Below are 14860 nucleotides of genomic sequence, written 5' to 3'. Positions count from 1 at the left end.
CGCACACTTGACACCTCTCTCCTCCTCTCTCCATAATCACCTGAATCGCGCCGCCAACGAATGTCGACGCGACCAGCCCTGTGACCCCGGGCCCCCCCTCTAGTGCCATCCACAGCCCCGCTGCTTGATAACACCCACATCATCGCACCCTTCTCCAACTAGCCGCCAGCCGGCACCCCCTTCCCACCACCTCCCTCGCGCCTCCTCACCATCTCTCATCATGTCCGAGGGCGAGTCAGCGCGCAAGCGCGATGGCGATGGGCATAGGACTCATCGCGAGCGCATCGGCAACTACGTTGTCGGTGCCGAGATTGGCCGAGGTAGCTTCGCAACCGTCTACAAGGGTCACCGCTCTGTGAGTCATCGCCTTCGCTGCAGCCACCGCCGCCGCCGTTGCTGCTGTCCACACCGTCGTCCCAGTGCTGACTGCTATATGAAGAAGTCGCGCGTCCCAGTGGCAATCAAGGCTGTCTCGCGCCAGAAGCTCACCTCCAAGCTACTCGATAACCTCGAGAGCGAGATCAACATCCTCAAGGCTATCAACCACCGCAACGTGGTCGCCCTTTCAGACTGCTTCGTGAGTAGTGGCTTGGTCGGGACCGGTGTGCGAGCGGCGTACATGCGCCAGCCAGCTTCTCTCCAATACACATGTTCCAGCAGAGTTCCACAGCGACTCATCACCGGGGGGCTGAGCTTGCCCTGTGCCACCGTGTTACCTGCTTCGCGCGTGCGATTCGCACATTCATGGTCACTGACAGCGCGCGTCCATGCGTTCCACAGAAAAACGACACCCACATCTACCTTGTTATGGAGTACTGCTCTGGAGCCGACCTGTCCATCTATCTCCGGAACCGTGGCCGGATCGAGTCGCTCGACTTCATCCCGCGGGTATACGAGTCGGGCATGGTCGCGTCCCGCACCGAGGGCAAGGTCTTTTGGCCACACCCTCCGACAGGCGGCCTCGATGAGCGCGTCACCCGCTGCTTTCTGGGCCAGCTGGGTGAGTATCGCCCCGCGACAAGATCCATGACTGACTTCATCTCAGCCGAGGCGGTACGCTTCCTGCGATCCCAGGACCTTATCCATCGAGACATTAAGCCTCAGGTGAGTCTCACGCATGGTATGCTGCCCAGAGCCCAATGCTAACAACCAGAACCTCCTCCTTCAACCGGCCACCCCTTCCGAGGTCGCCGAGGGCCACCCCCTTGGTATTCCCATCCTCAAGGTCGCAGACTTTGGCTTCGCGCGCATCCTTCCTGCAGCCGCCATGGCAGAGACGCTGTGCGGCTCTCCCCTCTACATGGCGCCCGAGATCTTGCGGTACGAAAAGTATGACGCCAAGGCAGACCTCTGGTCTGTCGGTGCTGTACTGTTCGAGATGGCAGTCGGACGCTCTCCGTTCAGGGCACCCAATCACGTCGAGCTGCTACGACGTATCGAGCGTGGTGAGGATCGCATCAAGTTCCCTGACGAGTCGTCCCGGGTCCCCACACCTGGCCCAGATGGCGCTGTGCCTATCCCCCCAATTCCAGTATCCAGCGACATCAAGACGCTAATCCGTGGTCTCCTCAAGCAGCGACCGGCAGAGCGCATGAATTTTGACGAATTCTTTGCCGTCGGCGCTGGTGTTTGGGATGGTTTCATGACCGAGTCGGTCGGCGATGTGTCTACCAGCATGGACGTGTCCACCGACAGCTCTGCCATGATGGCGACTGCATATAGCGAGAAGGAAGCCTCACCGGTGGCGGTCGAAGCTGCGGTCCTTCCCCCTTCGCCACCACCTCCAGCTTTCAAGCGCGACCTGTCGGCAGACCTTTCAGAACCTAGCACTACAGCGCCAACCCCCACCCCTACTCCTCTGGCGGTCGTGCGTCGTTCTGAGCCAAAGTACTACGTTGGCGATGAGCCCGCTGAACCTGACGCCACCGTGCTCCCATCGCCCACTGCCCCCACTGGCATTGCTGGCAGCACGCGTGCCGTCTCTCGTCCAATCAACACCACACCCATTGTGACGAGCAGGCGCACGTCTCGCGCTGGCGGCACCCTTGACGACGCCCCGGTGGTGACTCCCACCGGACCGATTCACGGACCACGCCCCGTGATTGGCAGTTCGCCGCTTGCGGCGACACCACCTATTACCATGACAGGCAAGGATGAGAGCGCCCTGGGAGCCAGCGACTCTGTGGGACGCGAGTATGTGGTGGTCGAGAAGCGAACGGTTGAGATCAACGAGCTTGCCGATGGTGAGTGTGCTTCGGGAAGTTCGCCGTGTTTGGAAGCAGCTGACATGAGCGCAGAACTTGAACACACCGCACGCCGGCCTTCCATTGGTGGTGCTGTGGTTCCACAGCTCATCAAGCGCAACAGCGTCGTCTCGCGCCCCGTGTCTGCGTTCAAGCCCGTTGGGGGGAGCCCGCCGACGCTGCAGGCCGTGGTTCCGACACCATCTTCGTACTCGCCACCGTTTGCCTTTGGCTCCACACCGCCATTTGCAGTTCCTGCCGTGCGTCAAGCCATGGTCCGAACCAGGCAGCCTTCCCTCCCGCAGACACCGACCGTCTTCCCTCCCCCTGGCGCGTACGCAATCTCCCCTGACCGTCACTCCTCCCCATCCTCGCTGCCTTCCAACGCACTCACACGTGCGCTCACAAACACGGCTGTACGACTTCTCAACTCGGCTGCCAACACTTCGGCTACGGCCATTGCTCGAGCCACAGGCTCGTCCAACAAGCGATGGCCCCTTGTGGAGCGCTCTGGAGAAATTGACCCCGATGAGGGTGACATTCTCGACTTACTGGAGGACACGGCACGCAAGGCGTTTGTGCTCTTTGACCTCGCCGACACGCGCCTCTTCCAGTGGTCCCAGACAGTCCGTCCCTCGGCTACTTCGGCGACCATTACTCCTCACACGCTGGCGCCATCACCTGGTGCCCCACCCTTCTCCATCCCGCCGGTCGGCGGACGCCGCAAGTCGTCGTCTTCGTCGACCAACAGCGAGCTCATTGCGCTCAGGCAGCAGGAAGATGCGGCTGGAGATGCTTGTGCACTCTACTTCAAGTCGCTTGCGTTTATCTGCGCCGGCCACGAACGTTTCAAGCGTTACTGGGAAGCAAGGAAGATGCGCAGCGTAGACTATGAGATTAGCGCCGAGCTTAACGAGAGTGAGTGCTACGTTCGGCTTCAGTTGGGTCCCTGCTAACAGGCCAGTGGTCCAATGGTTCCGTGCACGCTTCAACGACGTTTACGAGAAGGCCGAATGGGCCAAGGCTCGCTGTGCAGACGAACTGCCTTACGTCGACCGCCTCGTGCACGACCGTGCCAGGGACATTGTGAGTTGCGTTCCTGCTGCGTGGTACTGACCTACCAGTCTCGCCAATCTGCCCAAGCCGAGCTCCGTGGCGACCTGGTTGTCGCCGAAGAGGGCTACGAGACTGCCATGTGGCTCCTCAGCACGCTTCTCGACGATGTCATGTACGACGGCGCGCGTCTCTCCGACACCGACGCCCAGGGTTTCGAGCGCCTCATTGGGTCCATCCGCGACCGCCTGGACGGTGTCAGGCGCAAGCTTGACGCCGGCCGCAAGAATTAGAATACCTGTGGCTAGCCCATTCGGTCCCCCGTCCCCCTTCCCCCCTTCCCCCCCCCCCCCTGCATCTGGACGTTTCCTTCCCGCAATCTCCGCTCCGCTTGGTCTACAGTTTCCAACTTCAACACTTCCCATCAGCCCCAGTCTCATCGGAATCCACTCCACTCGCCAGGATCCATCAACGCTACCTTGCCATTTCCCCCTCATATCCGTCCCTTCCCCACTCCACCGTCCACTACAGAACTGTAGTTTTCCCTCCGCCGCACCACGTCCCAACTTTCCCAAACCATCTCACCCTGCACCCCCCACCCCCAATCAACTCTAGAAATCTGCTTGTGTTGTCCATCCCGAGCTCGTTGTAACCCATATGGTGGCCTTTGCGCCACCCGATGCTACTTGTGTCACAAACTTGATATGGTTGACCAAAGCCGTGAGGGTTTGCAAGCGAGTCATGAGTGTGTTTGACACTTTATGGGTTTGTTTGACACTTTATGAGTTTGTTTTAACACCTTCAAAAGGACCAGATAAGCCACTCAAATCTCATCCAGCAATGCTGTCCTAGTCTTAGCTGTCGCTGCCTGTCAAACCTAAGCTCCTAACTCTACAACGCGCTGGGCACCTAATCGTCCCTAGCCTCAGCGGCATGCTTGCTCTCGCGCAACTCGACCTTCTCCCTCTCGGCCTCCTTCTTCTTCTGAGCAGCGACCTTGCGCTGGCGCTGCCTCCTGCCCGCACCGCGCTTTCCTGCGTTGCTCGCGAGGTTCACGTCCACGTAAAGCTCACGCCGGCGAGAAGCGGCGGCGTCGGCGCGCGCACGCTCCTTCTTCTTGTCGCGCTTGCGCATGTGAGGTGCCATCGAGGCCTTGAGGAGTGCTCCGTACGCGGCGTGGAAGGTTGGGAGGGAGGAGGCGGGCACCTGAGGGTCGTTAGAACATGTTGACGAAGGAACGGTGCACGAGGGAGATACGCCTTCACCGCCAGCAAATCAGCCAGCCAGGAATGATTCAGGCCGACCGTGTGGACAAGATTCCCCTCGGTATAAGGGAGCCTGGCAGCTAGCCGCCAGTCGAAACCCATGCAAAGTCGTAAAAACCGGTCGACCTCCATCCTTGCCAATAAGACAGAAACTTACCCTAGCGCTGAACTTAGTCTCGCCCTGGGTACACCTCAAAAGAACATCGTGCTCGTCCTCGGGGTCCATGCGTGCGTCGCCTTCGGTGTCGTGAGGGAAGCGCTTGTGCGAGAGCCAGATGGCGCTAGAAGGGGAAGCGAACGCGGCCGTCAGGCGGGTGAGGAACTGGGAATGGAGGGTCAGCAGACGCAAACGGCATTGGATCGTATTGGCAGTGGCTTCTGAGAATGTCGCAGCGTATGAACCGTTGACATTGGTCGACAAGTGTGTTGATGTCGCAGAGAGGATGGCAAAAGCGAGCCGGGCGACAAAGGGAGGAAAGGAAAGACCCACCTCGTCCTGGTTCACGAGCTCCTTGGGCATGTTGACTTGCACCTGGGGGATGTAAGGAGGATGTAGAGGGCGGAGAGAGTGAAAAGGGTGGAGAGGGGTGGAGGGCCCGCTGTTGTCGCTTTGTGTTTGACGCTTTGTTGGTGCTTTGTTGGTGAATATAGAATGAAACCCAGAGTCGTTGTACGAGGTCGTGTGTCTGCCAGGTTGGCCACCGGAGCGGACGTCCCAATCTCCCACATGGCCATCACGTGGCCCGGACATGGCCATCACATGGCGGTTTGGTGGAGAGTTGCCAAACTCCGTGTTTTTACGGCCACCTCGTCAGAATGTTCGTTCCACCCGACCAAAGTGTGCCCGACGCGTTTACACACATCTGTCAGACCATCAACAACAACAGCAAATCATGGCCTCCGCCGGCCCGAGTCAACTCGACCAACAGGTCCTCTCTTGCCTCGAGGCCACATTGAGCCCCGATGAGGCCACACGCCGTGCCGCCGAGGCACAGCTCCAGCAGCTCTACCAGCACCCTGGTACGTGTCTCCTCTTGTCTCGCCGCCGGCCGTCGTCGTCATCGCCGTGCACGCTCAGATCATCTGGCGGCTGAGACGTTCAACCTCATGACATGAATGAAATGAGCTGATGGTTGACAGAGGGTGGCCTGAGTCTGACGCGTATTCTCGGCTCACACAGCGTTCCCCTCCCCCAACGTCAGATAAGTGTCTGCCGTTTGTCGTAAATGCGCTGGACAGGGTACTGACGATTCTCTTACTCTGCCGGTATCCTCCTGCAGAAGTACATTTCAGTCCACTGGTACCCCGGAGCCGACGCGTACGAGCAGCCCACGACGCCTTCGGAGGTCAAGGATGCCGTCCGCCCCTTGCTCCTTTCCGCTCTGTCCGACCCCGAGCGCAAGGTTCGCGCCGCCGCTGCGTTTGCTGCGAGCACCGTGGCACGCTTCGACTGGCCCGAGGATTGGAGCAGTCTCTTGAGCTCGCTCATCACCCTTCTCCAGACTGGCAACCCCGACGCCGTTCATGGCGCGATGCGCGTGGTCATCGAGTTTGTCAAGAACGATCTTAGCGAGGACCAGCTCCTCCCCGTTGTCCGCGACCTCGTCCCGGCCCTGCTTGCCATTCTCGGCAACACGGCGTACGGCTTTGCCACTCGCGCCGAGACGGTCGCTGTGTACCGTCACGTTCTCACCATGCTCACCACTGTGCGTGACGAGCACCCCGCCGCGGTCAAGAACGCTCTCGACCAGATGGCGCCCGTGTGGTTCAACGCCTTCTCTCAGCTCCTTGGGGTCGATGCCGCGGCCGAGGTCCAGGCGAGCTGGGAAAGCCTTGCTTTGCGTATCCAGATCTTCCGTGTTCTTCTCCAGTTCCAGGCCAGCTTCCCGCGCTACCTTGGCCCGCACGTCCAGAGCTTTGTCCGCATGTCGATCATCAACCTCACCTCCCTTCTGCCGACGTTCAATGCCTACTACATCTCGACCGACCCTGACGCACCGTCGCCTCCCCAGCCATCGCCTGATGCTGCGTTCACGACCAAGATGGACCTTGACGACCTGGCGTGTGCCATCTTTGAGTTCCTCGAGCCCACTGTTCGCGTCAAGGAGGCCAAGGACCAGCTCGTCAACGCAGACAGTACCGCCGGTACTGCTGTGCTCGAGACCATTATTGGCCTGGTCCTCACCTACACTCAGGTGACCCGTGAGCAGGAGGAAGAGTGGATGGAAGACGCCAATGCGTTTGTCGAGGACGAGGATGAGGACAACATTGTCTACTCCCTCCGCATTGTCGGCCACGACCTCATGGGGGTGAGTATATAGCGACCGCACTGTGGAGCCCACACTGACACTCCATCCAGTCTCTCATTGACAAGTGGGCTCGCCCTGTCGGCAGCATCGTCAATGACATTGCCAAGCGCCGCGTCCAGGAGTCTGCAAAGGCTAGCCAGACTGGCCAGAAGGACTGGTGGAAGCCCCTCGAGGCCATGCTCGGTCTCCTTGGCGGCATCGCCGATGACCTCACCATCCTCATGGACGACGACAAGGACATGGGCAAGCCGCTCACTCTCGACCTCCCGTTCTTCTTTGACCAGGTCATTCCCGGCCTACTCTCGCAGTCTAACGCTCCTTTCCTCCAGGGCCGTGCTTTCGTCTTTGCTTCGCAGTTTGCCGGCCAGCTCCCAACTGCCGTCGCTGAGCAGTATCTCGGAGCGGCTGTGCAGGCCCTCGCCGAGCCTTCGACCAGTGTGCCCGTCAAGATCTCGGCCGTCAAGACAATCAAGAACTTTTGCCGCCACGTTGACCAGAGCGTCATGGGTCCTCAGGCTGGCAAGGTTCTCTCCCTCCTCGTTCCCATCCTCCCCGAGACCTCCAGCGAGACGCTGTACCTCGTCATGGAGACTGTTCACTCCGTAGTCTCGCTCGACAAGGCGTCACTTTCGGCAGAGAGCACCACCGCTATTAGCGAGGCAATCTATTCCGAGTTCCTCAAGCACTCGACCGACCCTGTTCTGACCGCCATTGTGACGGAGCTTGTCGAAGCCGTTTCCAACTCGCCTTCGCCTGCTGTTGTCTCTTCCCTTGTTTTGTTCTTTGCGCCCAAGCTTGCCGCTGTCATCACTTCACCTGTTGACGATGAGACTGTCCACCTTCCTGCCGAGGCTGTGCAACTTGCCAACGCGCTCATCAAGTCGCGTGGTGGACCGCTCGAGGCTGAGCTTATCGGCACAGTTACTGTCGCCGTCATGCAGGTGCTCCAGACCACCGACGACATGGACGTCATCCAGCATGGCATGATCCACCTCACCCTTGTTGTGCGCAAGGACTGCGACAAGCTCATTCAGTGGCGTGACCCCAACGGCCGTAACGGTATCGAGGTCATCTTTGGCCTCCTCGCGCGCTTCCTGGCGCCCACGTTCTCCGAGTCGGGCGGCGTCTTCATTGGCGACCTCATCATGCACCTTTTCCGCAAGGCCGGTGCCGTCATTGCCCCCATCCTTGGCGAGCTCCTCCAGGCTGTTGTCAACCGCCTCGCCACTGCCAAGCTGCCCTCGTTCATCACCTCGCTCATCATCCCCTTTGCCTACCTGTTTGGCACCGAGTTTACTCAGCAGACCATTGAGCTCCTCACGTCGTTCCCGGCTGTCACCGTGGCCGACGGAACCTCGGTTCCGGCTCTGAACCTCGTCCTCGCGTCGTGGTGCGAGCAGGCTGAGACCATTACCGGTTCATGGAACATTCGAGTCAACGACCTTGGACTGTCCAAGCTCTTTGCTCTCCCCTCGGCCCCTCTTCGCTCGGTCCTTGTCCGTGGTGACCTGGTCATTACCGACGCCAACCGTAACAAGATTATGACTCGCTCGCGCACCAAGCAGACCCCCAACCAGTACACCCAGATCCCATTCCCCGTCAAGACGCTCAAGCTTCTGCTCAAGGATGTCCAGGCGGAGGGCAAGGTGACCGACAAGGACAAGATCAAGGCCGCTGGCCTTGACGTTGCGGAGGATGATGGCGACGAGGAATGGGACGACGACGACCTTCTCGGTGCCTCCAACCCGGCCGACGAGTTTGGCTTCCTCTCGGACTGGCTCGACGAGGGTGGTGGCGAGAACGATGCTCAAGATGACGATGAGGATCTCCGCCAAGACCCGCTCGCCCAGATCGACATGGGCAAGCACATCACCGACGTTCTGCGCGAGTCCTACCTCTCCAACGCCAACGGCATGCATGAGATGGTCGACGCTCTCGACGACACTGAAAAGGGCATTCTCCGCGGTGTTCTCACCATCGGTTAATCTCCCCCATCACTTTTACACACATGTTTAGAATGGCTTCAGGCTTCTCCTTGGGCTCGCTGTCAAAACGTCTGGGTCCCTCACATGCGCTCGATTTCTCTCTCATACACACACACACACAAACTCTCTCTCTCTCTCTCTCTCTTTACTCTCATGCATTATTGTACAGCACACCGTCCAGTTATTGTACAGTCTGTCTACGTCTCTCTAGCACGGCAGTACGTAGGCCCGTCGTTTACTCGTCTGGAATGTCTGCTGGCTTCTTAATTCCCCGCGAGAGCTTGTAGTACACGACCGTCGAGTCGGTTGCGCCAATTGCGACGTAGAGAGTGTCCTTGTCAAAGACGAGCTCCTCGGCAATGGTCTTGGCCTCTGCAAGTGGCGCAAGTTCAGACGCTGTCTCCTCGTCACCGTGGCCTTCAGTCTCCTTGTCCACTGTTCTCCGTGCCAGCTCTTCCCTCAACTGTTCAGGCGTGGCTGCGAGGGGTGGCAGAGGCTCAGGCAACGACTGGACGGTGAGGGTCTCGAGCGCTGAGAATATGCTCTTCAGCTCGGGCGGGGTGAGCGAGTTGGTGTGGAAGGGAAGTGGCAGGACAGCGCGGAGGGGATCCTACGAGCAAAATGTCAGCTATTGGGGATCTTGGGCCACAAAAACAAAATGAGATGTATCCATGCTCATACTCACGCCTGCACGCTTGCGGCCGACGATGACGGCCCACTGTGTTCCGGGGAGGACGAGGGGGCGGAGCTGTTGCCACTCGACGGCGAGGGACAGGTCGCGCACAGTGGCTGTGAGTACGCCTGCCTGCTCTGGGGCTGCGGTGACGATGTGGTCGAGGAGGGTGGGGAGCGGGGTGGTGGGGTCTTGGACCGTCATGGTGGTGGTGGTGGAGGTGGTGGTGGTGGCGAGCAGTGGTGGAGAAAGAGTTGTGATTGTGTGGAAATCAGGTGGATTATCCACGGAGAGACGGTGCATGTCCGCGCCGCACGCGCCTGCAGTCACGTGATCTGCCGCGCGTCCGCGCACAAATTGGTTTGAAAAAGCGGCGAGAAAAAATCGGGCCCCTGGCCCCTGGTCACACCCACGCGCACCACGAGAGAGGCGGCCAGGCGGCCCAGGCGGAGGGTGCGGAGCGTACGACGGCCATCCGAGCCGCCATGCCCCAACGAACCAACGTATCCACCGCCCGCCTTGCCGCCGGGTGCGCACTCGCTCGCTGAAAGAAGAGAGAAACCACCACCGTCTGCTGCTGGTAGTGACCTCGACATCATCCACATCCACACCACCCCCCACCCCTTCACACCATGGCCTCCCGCGCAGCCCTTGCCCGCTTGACCTCGGTCGCCGCCCCCCGCGCGCTCTCCACCAATGCTGTCGCCGCGACCTCGCGCGCCGCTCTCGCTACCACCCCCGTGCCGCGTGTGCCCCGTTCCGCCTCGCGCTACCTCGTCGGTGCGGGCCAGCGCCGCATGGCGAGCTCGGACGACGGTGCTTCTACCATGGTCAGTACACACTCGTCAACATCTGCAAGGGCCGCAACCTGTGCCCTCCTTGGTGACAAAGGGCGGCCCCGCAGTGATGTGTTGGATGCTGCCGGCGGCATATCTCGGATTCGTCCGCCCGAGAAGAAGACTGTCTACAACCAAACCTTGGCTTGCAATGACGACGGCAAAATGAGGCGCTATGAGACATGCATGCTGACAATGGGAACAGACCGTCCGTGATGCGCTCAACGTCGCCATGGAGGAGGAGATGCTCCGCGACGAGACCGTCTTCGTCATGGGCGAGGAGGTCGCTCGTTACAACGGCGCATACAAGGTACGTCGTCGTCGTCTCCACTCTTTGGCCTTTTTTGGGGATTTGCGAGAAACCAACTGACATTTCCCGAAAGGTCACCAAGGGCCTTCTGGACAAGTTCGGAGAGGACCGTGTCATTGACGTGAGTGTCCACACGCTGCTGGCCAGCATCAGCATTGCTTACTGCCCCTCCAGACCCCCATCACCGAGATTGGCTTTGCCGGTCTCGCTGTCGGCGCCGGTCTTGCTGGCCTCCGCCCCGTTTGCGAGTTCAGTGAGTTACTTTGGATAACGCTCCCCGGCCCGCCGGGCCGGCATTACGTCCCCGCACTGAACACCTATACACGAATACACGACTGTGTGATGGGTGTATGTGTCTGAAGGTAGTCCACTGACACCCGTAATAGTGACCTGGAACTTCGCCATGCAGGCCATTGACCAGATTGTCAACTCGGCCGGCAAGACCTACTACATGTCGGGTGGTAACGTCCCCTGCCCCGTCACCTTCCGTGGCCCCAACGGTGCCGCCTCGGGTGTCGGTGCCCAGCACTCGCAGTGTTACGCTGCTTGGTACGGCTCCATCCCCGGCCTCAAGGTCGTCTCGCCCTGGTCGGCTGCCGACTGCAAGGGTCTCCTGAAGGCCGCTATCCGTGACCCCAACCCCGTGAGCTTGGCTGCCTATTCTATCCTCACGTTGGTCATGGTGACTAACCAAAATTTCTAGGTCTGTGTCCTCGAGAACGAGCTCATGTACGGTATCTCATTCCCCATGACCAAGGAGGAGATGTCCGACGACTTTGTCCTTCCCATTGGCAAGGCCAAGGTTGAGAGGGAGGGTACCGACATCACCCTTGTCGCCCACTCGAAGATGGTCACCCACTCGCTTGAGGCTGCTGAGATCCTTGAGAAGGAGCTGGGCCTCAAGGTTGAGGTTGTCAACCTCCGGTGAGTTGGAATAGCAAAACATGTTTGATCGCAAGACAAAAGCTAACAGCACCAGCTCGATCCGTCCCCTCGACATTGACACCATCGCCGCCTCGGTCAAGAAGACCAACCACCTTATTACTGTCGAGGGTGGCTTCCCTGGTACGTTTTGTGGACTTTACTGAAGTCCAACAGCCTGCTGACCCTGCAAAGCCTTCGGTGTTGGCTCCGAGATCATTGCCCAGATCTGCGAGTCGCCCGCCTTCGACTTCCTCGACGCCGCCCCCGAGCGTATTACCGGCGCCGACGTCCCTACTCCCGTATGTTTTTTTCAGCCCCAACACACTGTTGTTGTGGCAACGTAACGTCTTGTTTCATCCATCTTTTGCTGACACTGTTGCACAGTACGCCGAGACTCTCGAGACCTTGGCCTTCCCCGAGACCAACCTGATTGTCAAGACTGTCAAGCGCCACCTCTACCGCTCATAGATTATTCGTACCGTGTTTCCTGTACCTTAGTGCTATGCATCACTGGGTATCTATACGTTGGAGCCGCGTATGGTAGCGTCGACGGTGAGCGTGGCGCTTGGCTGACTGCCCAGGTACTTTTTGCTCGGGCCGCCGTACCGCTGGTGCAGTGGGTGAGACATTGCGACATTTGCCACCGAAGTGACCCATGACCCGGACCGTGCCGCGAGTGCGCGGGGTGTGATTGTGTGCGGTGTGTGTGCGTCCGTCGAGTTTGCATCTCTTTCCCATCCCATCTCGGCCTTCTTCTTGTCCACCACCTCCATCTCCCTCCCCCCCCGCCCCTACCCACCCCTCGGCGCTGCCTTCAAGCCAGCCAGATGCCACCGCACGAGCGCGGTAACGGCAGGCCAGCGCGGCCCGCGGCCCAAGCGCACAACACCCACATTCTTCTTGCCACCGTCCTCGCCGTCGCGATAGCACTCACGTGCCCAGCCCTTGCGGCACCGACGTGGCCCCAGTCGTCGTCAGCAGACACTGCACAAAGCCCATCCAAGCAAGGTCCATATGCGCTCCCCGATGATCCGTCGCAATGGACGGAGCGCGACACGCGCGTCGCATTCGCCCGCGTCGTCGACCCGCTGGTACCGTGGGGCGCCGCCCTCGGCGTCGTCGAGGAGGACAACACCAGCTGGCTCAATCACTGGCTCAGCATGGGCGGTGAAGGTGTGCTCACTGTCATGGTACGTAGCTTTGTGTCTCGGAAATGATTGACTAATGACACGATGCAGCTCGCCAATGTCGACAATGTGACACTCCCCCATCGCCCCGCCGCGTTCCCATCTTATCTCGAGTCACACGCCGACCTGCCTATCACTGGTACACTCGTGCCGTTTGTCGACATGCCAAAGCCCAAGCCTGACGTGCACGAGAATGGTGATGGTGCCGGTGTATCGCCGCTTCCCGCACACACCGTGGCGACCAGTCAACCTGATCAGGATACCAACAGACCCACCTCTGATAGCGCCGCTAGCAGCGCTTCCTTGGACGAGACGTGGAGCTGGAAGTCGGATTCTGCCCGTCCTACACTGTCGTCCGCCCCCATACCTCCTGAGCGCGCATGCGTTCCGCCGTCATGGCCGCCGATCCGGCCGCACACGCCCAAGGCGCCCTTTGTCATCGCGCTGGTTGAGCGCGGCGGGTGCGACTTTGCCACCAAAGTGCGCGCCGCGCAGGAACGTGGTGCTGCGGCCGTGGTCGTTGGCGATAGTGTCGCCCGTCCCGGCGAGACAGACGAGGAAGGAAGGAGACGCGAAAACCTAATCACAATGTTCAGTCCCGAGGACACGACCGGCATCATCATTCCCTCGGTCTTTGTCTCACGCGCGAGCTATCTTACGTTGCGCGACCTGCTGTCCAACCACAGCAGCGGGCTCTACGTCGAACTTGGAGAGCCGGCTGATGACGGAAAGTGAGTCACTACTACGCGCACGCGCCTGTTTGTTATTCTCTTGGGACCTAGCCGCTGACGAATGATCCAGCGCCCTCGGCTCCCTCCTGACGTTTGCCCTCCTGATGCCGTCTCTGTTCCTTCTCGTGACCATTGCAGCACACCGTCTTCGTGTGGCCAGGTGAGTTTACACACAGAGAGTTCTGGGTTAGCCACACGGGTCAAACAGCACTGCTTTGTGTCACCGGCACTCTGGTAACTCGTCAGCTGACATTGCTTTTACAGACAACGTGAGGCCAACCGTGCACCCCCGACTGTGGTTCTGTCCCTTCCGGAGCGCGTATGGTCGCCAGACATTGTGTGGGAAAAGGACGACTCCGACGAGTCTGACAAGGACATTGAGACTACGCCCGTTGTTGCTCGATCCCCAGCTGTTCCAGTTGTTGCAACCGAGGCAGCCGATACTTTGTCCGAGCAGGACGTCACGTCAGCCAGTCCTCGTGTTGACTCGGCCAACGAGTCGCCGGCCGGTGTGGATGCGGATGACGAAGCCGAAGCTCCGACCACATCGCCTCGCACAGCAGTCCCCAAGCCAACACCCGTCGTCCCGCACACTAGTCGCCGGCGCGGAAAGGAGCGTCGCAAGAGCCAGCGGTACTACTCCAAGGATGAATGTGCCATCTGCATGGATAATTTCCACCGCGGCGAGGTAGTCCGTATTCTCCCTTGCGGTCATGTCTTCCATAAGGACGAGTGTGACGAGTGGCTCCTCAAGTGGCGTAAGCTGGTGAGTAACATGCAGAACTTGGCATCTTGTCATGTTTTACTTCGGGTGTGGTACTGACCCTTCCTCTCTCTAGTGCCCCACATGCCGTGCCGACGTCACTGTGTCGCCTGGCGATCTCGCGTCCTCTGCGACGCTTACACCCGTGGTGGATCGTACTGCTGCTCCAGTCCAACCAGGCTACGGAGCTGTCGATGGTGGCAGTGACGCGGCCCCTCCAGCCGGCGATGGGTGGCGCGATCAACTGGGAGCCGGGTTTGGCGCGATTACCACGCGTGTGGGTGCTGCCGCACGCTCGTTGAGAGACTCGGTTAGTGTGGCGCTTGGGCGTGCAGACACTGCTCGAGCGGACGAGACGACACCCTTGATCGGTGCTCCCGGTGGTGGCGATGGTGGGCATGACGTGTGAGTCGGCACCGAAAGGTCTCGCAACGTATGTTTGGGCGTCCGACATCTAGATCCTCCGATTGAGGGTCGAGGATGACGGTGTCCTCGGCCAAGCAGGATCCTTGTCGCTAGACACAAAAGACACGCCTCGGGAACAAGGCTCCTCTCCTCCCATCTCCATAATAGGCCTCCCG

General features: G+C 59.8%; 6 protein-coding genes across 6 annotated transcripts; 4 read left to right on the top strand and 2 right to left on the bottom strand.

The window, feature by feature from the left end:
• Positions 1 to 220: 220 nt before the first annotated feature.
• On the top strand, positions 221 to 3589 carry ATG1 (Serine/threonine-protein kinase; the record flags this gene model as incomplete). Its single annotated transcript, XM_028624961.1, has 8 exons — positions 221 to 355; positions 440 to 577; positions 781 to 1000; positions 1046 to 1104; positions 1154 to 2243; positions 2298 to 3161; positions 3208 to 3329; positions 3368 to 3589. The coding sequence occupies 8 exons, from the start codon at positions 221 to 223 to the stop codon at positions 3587 to 3589; spliced, it is 2850 nt and encodes a 949-aa protein (XP_028475129.1).
• A 616-nt stretch (positions 3590 to 4205) lies between these two features.
• On the bottom strand, positions 4206 to 5081 carry EHS24_009690 (uncharacterized protein; the record flags this gene model as incomplete). Its single annotated transcript, XM_028624960.1, has 3 exons — positions 4206 to 4502; positions 4719 to 4883; positions 5052 to 5081. 3 exons carry the CDS (start codon positions 5079 to 5081, stop codon positions 4206 to 4208), a joined length of 492 nt encoding a protein of 163 aa, XP_028475128.1.
• Positions 5082 to 5454: 373 nt separating this feature from the next.
• EHS24_009689 (uncharacterized protein) lies at positions 5455 to 8855 on the top strand (the record flags this gene model as incomplete). Its single annotated transcript, XM_028624959.1, has 4 exons — positions 5455 to 5581; positions 5702 to 5769; positions 5842 to 6870; positions 6921 to 8855. The coding sequence occupies 4 exons, from the start codon at positions 5455 to 5457 to the stop codon at positions 8853 to 8855; spliced, it is 3159 nt and encodes a 1052-aa protein (XP_028475127.1).
• A 235-nt stretch (positions 8856 to 9090) lies between these two features.
• EHS24_009688 (uncharacterized protein) lies at positions 9091 to 9732 on the bottom strand (the record flags this gene model as incomplete). Its single annotated transcript, XM_028624958.1, has 2 exons — positions 9091 to 9465; positions 9541 to 9732. The coding sequence occupies 2 exons, from the start codon at positions 9730 to 9732 to the stop codon at positions 9091 to 9093; spliced, it is 567 nt and encodes a 188-aa protein (XP_028475126.1).
• A 428-nt stretch (positions 9733 to 10160) lies between these two features.
• PDB1 (pyruvate dehydrogenase E1, beta subunit) lies at positions 10161 to 12066 on the top strand (the record flags this gene model as incomplete). Its single annotated transcript, XM_028624957.1, has 9 exons — positions 10161 to 10358; positions 10570 to 10674; positions 10748 to 10795; positions 10849 to 10927; positions 11061 to 11317; positions 11378 to 11598; positions 11654 to 11739; positions 11791 to 11897; positions 11983 to 12066. 9 exons carry the CDS (start codon positions 10161 to 10163, stop codon positions 12064 to 12066), a joined length of 1185 nt encoding a protein of 394 aa, XP_028475125.1.
• A 359-nt stretch (positions 12067 to 12425) lies between these two features.
• On the top strand, positions 12426 to 14750 carry EHS24_009686 (uncharacterized protein; the record flags this gene model as incomplete). Its single annotated transcript, XM_028624956.1, has 6 exons — positions 12426 to 12788; positions 12837 to 13516; positions 13587 to 13676; positions 13781 to 14282; positions 14356 to 14684; positions 14738 to 14750. The coding sequence occupies 6 exons, from the start codon at positions 12426 to 12428 to the stop codon at positions 14748 to 14750; spliced, it is 1977 nt and encodes a 658-aa protein (XP_028475124.1).
• Positions 14751 to 14860: the final 110 nt, after the last annotated feature.

The sequence above is a fragment of the Apiotrichum porosum genome (assembly GCF_003942205.1).
Source record: "Apiotrichum porosum strain DSM 27194 chromosome Unknown scaffold_9, whole genome shotgun sequence".
Lineage (NCBI taxonomy): Eukaryota > Fungi > Basidiomycota > Tremellomycetes > Trichosporonales > Trichosporonaceae > Apiotrichum > Apiotrichum porosum.
Note: the sequence above shows the minus strand (reverse complement) of the source record. Positions and strands in the feature narration are given on the sequence as shown.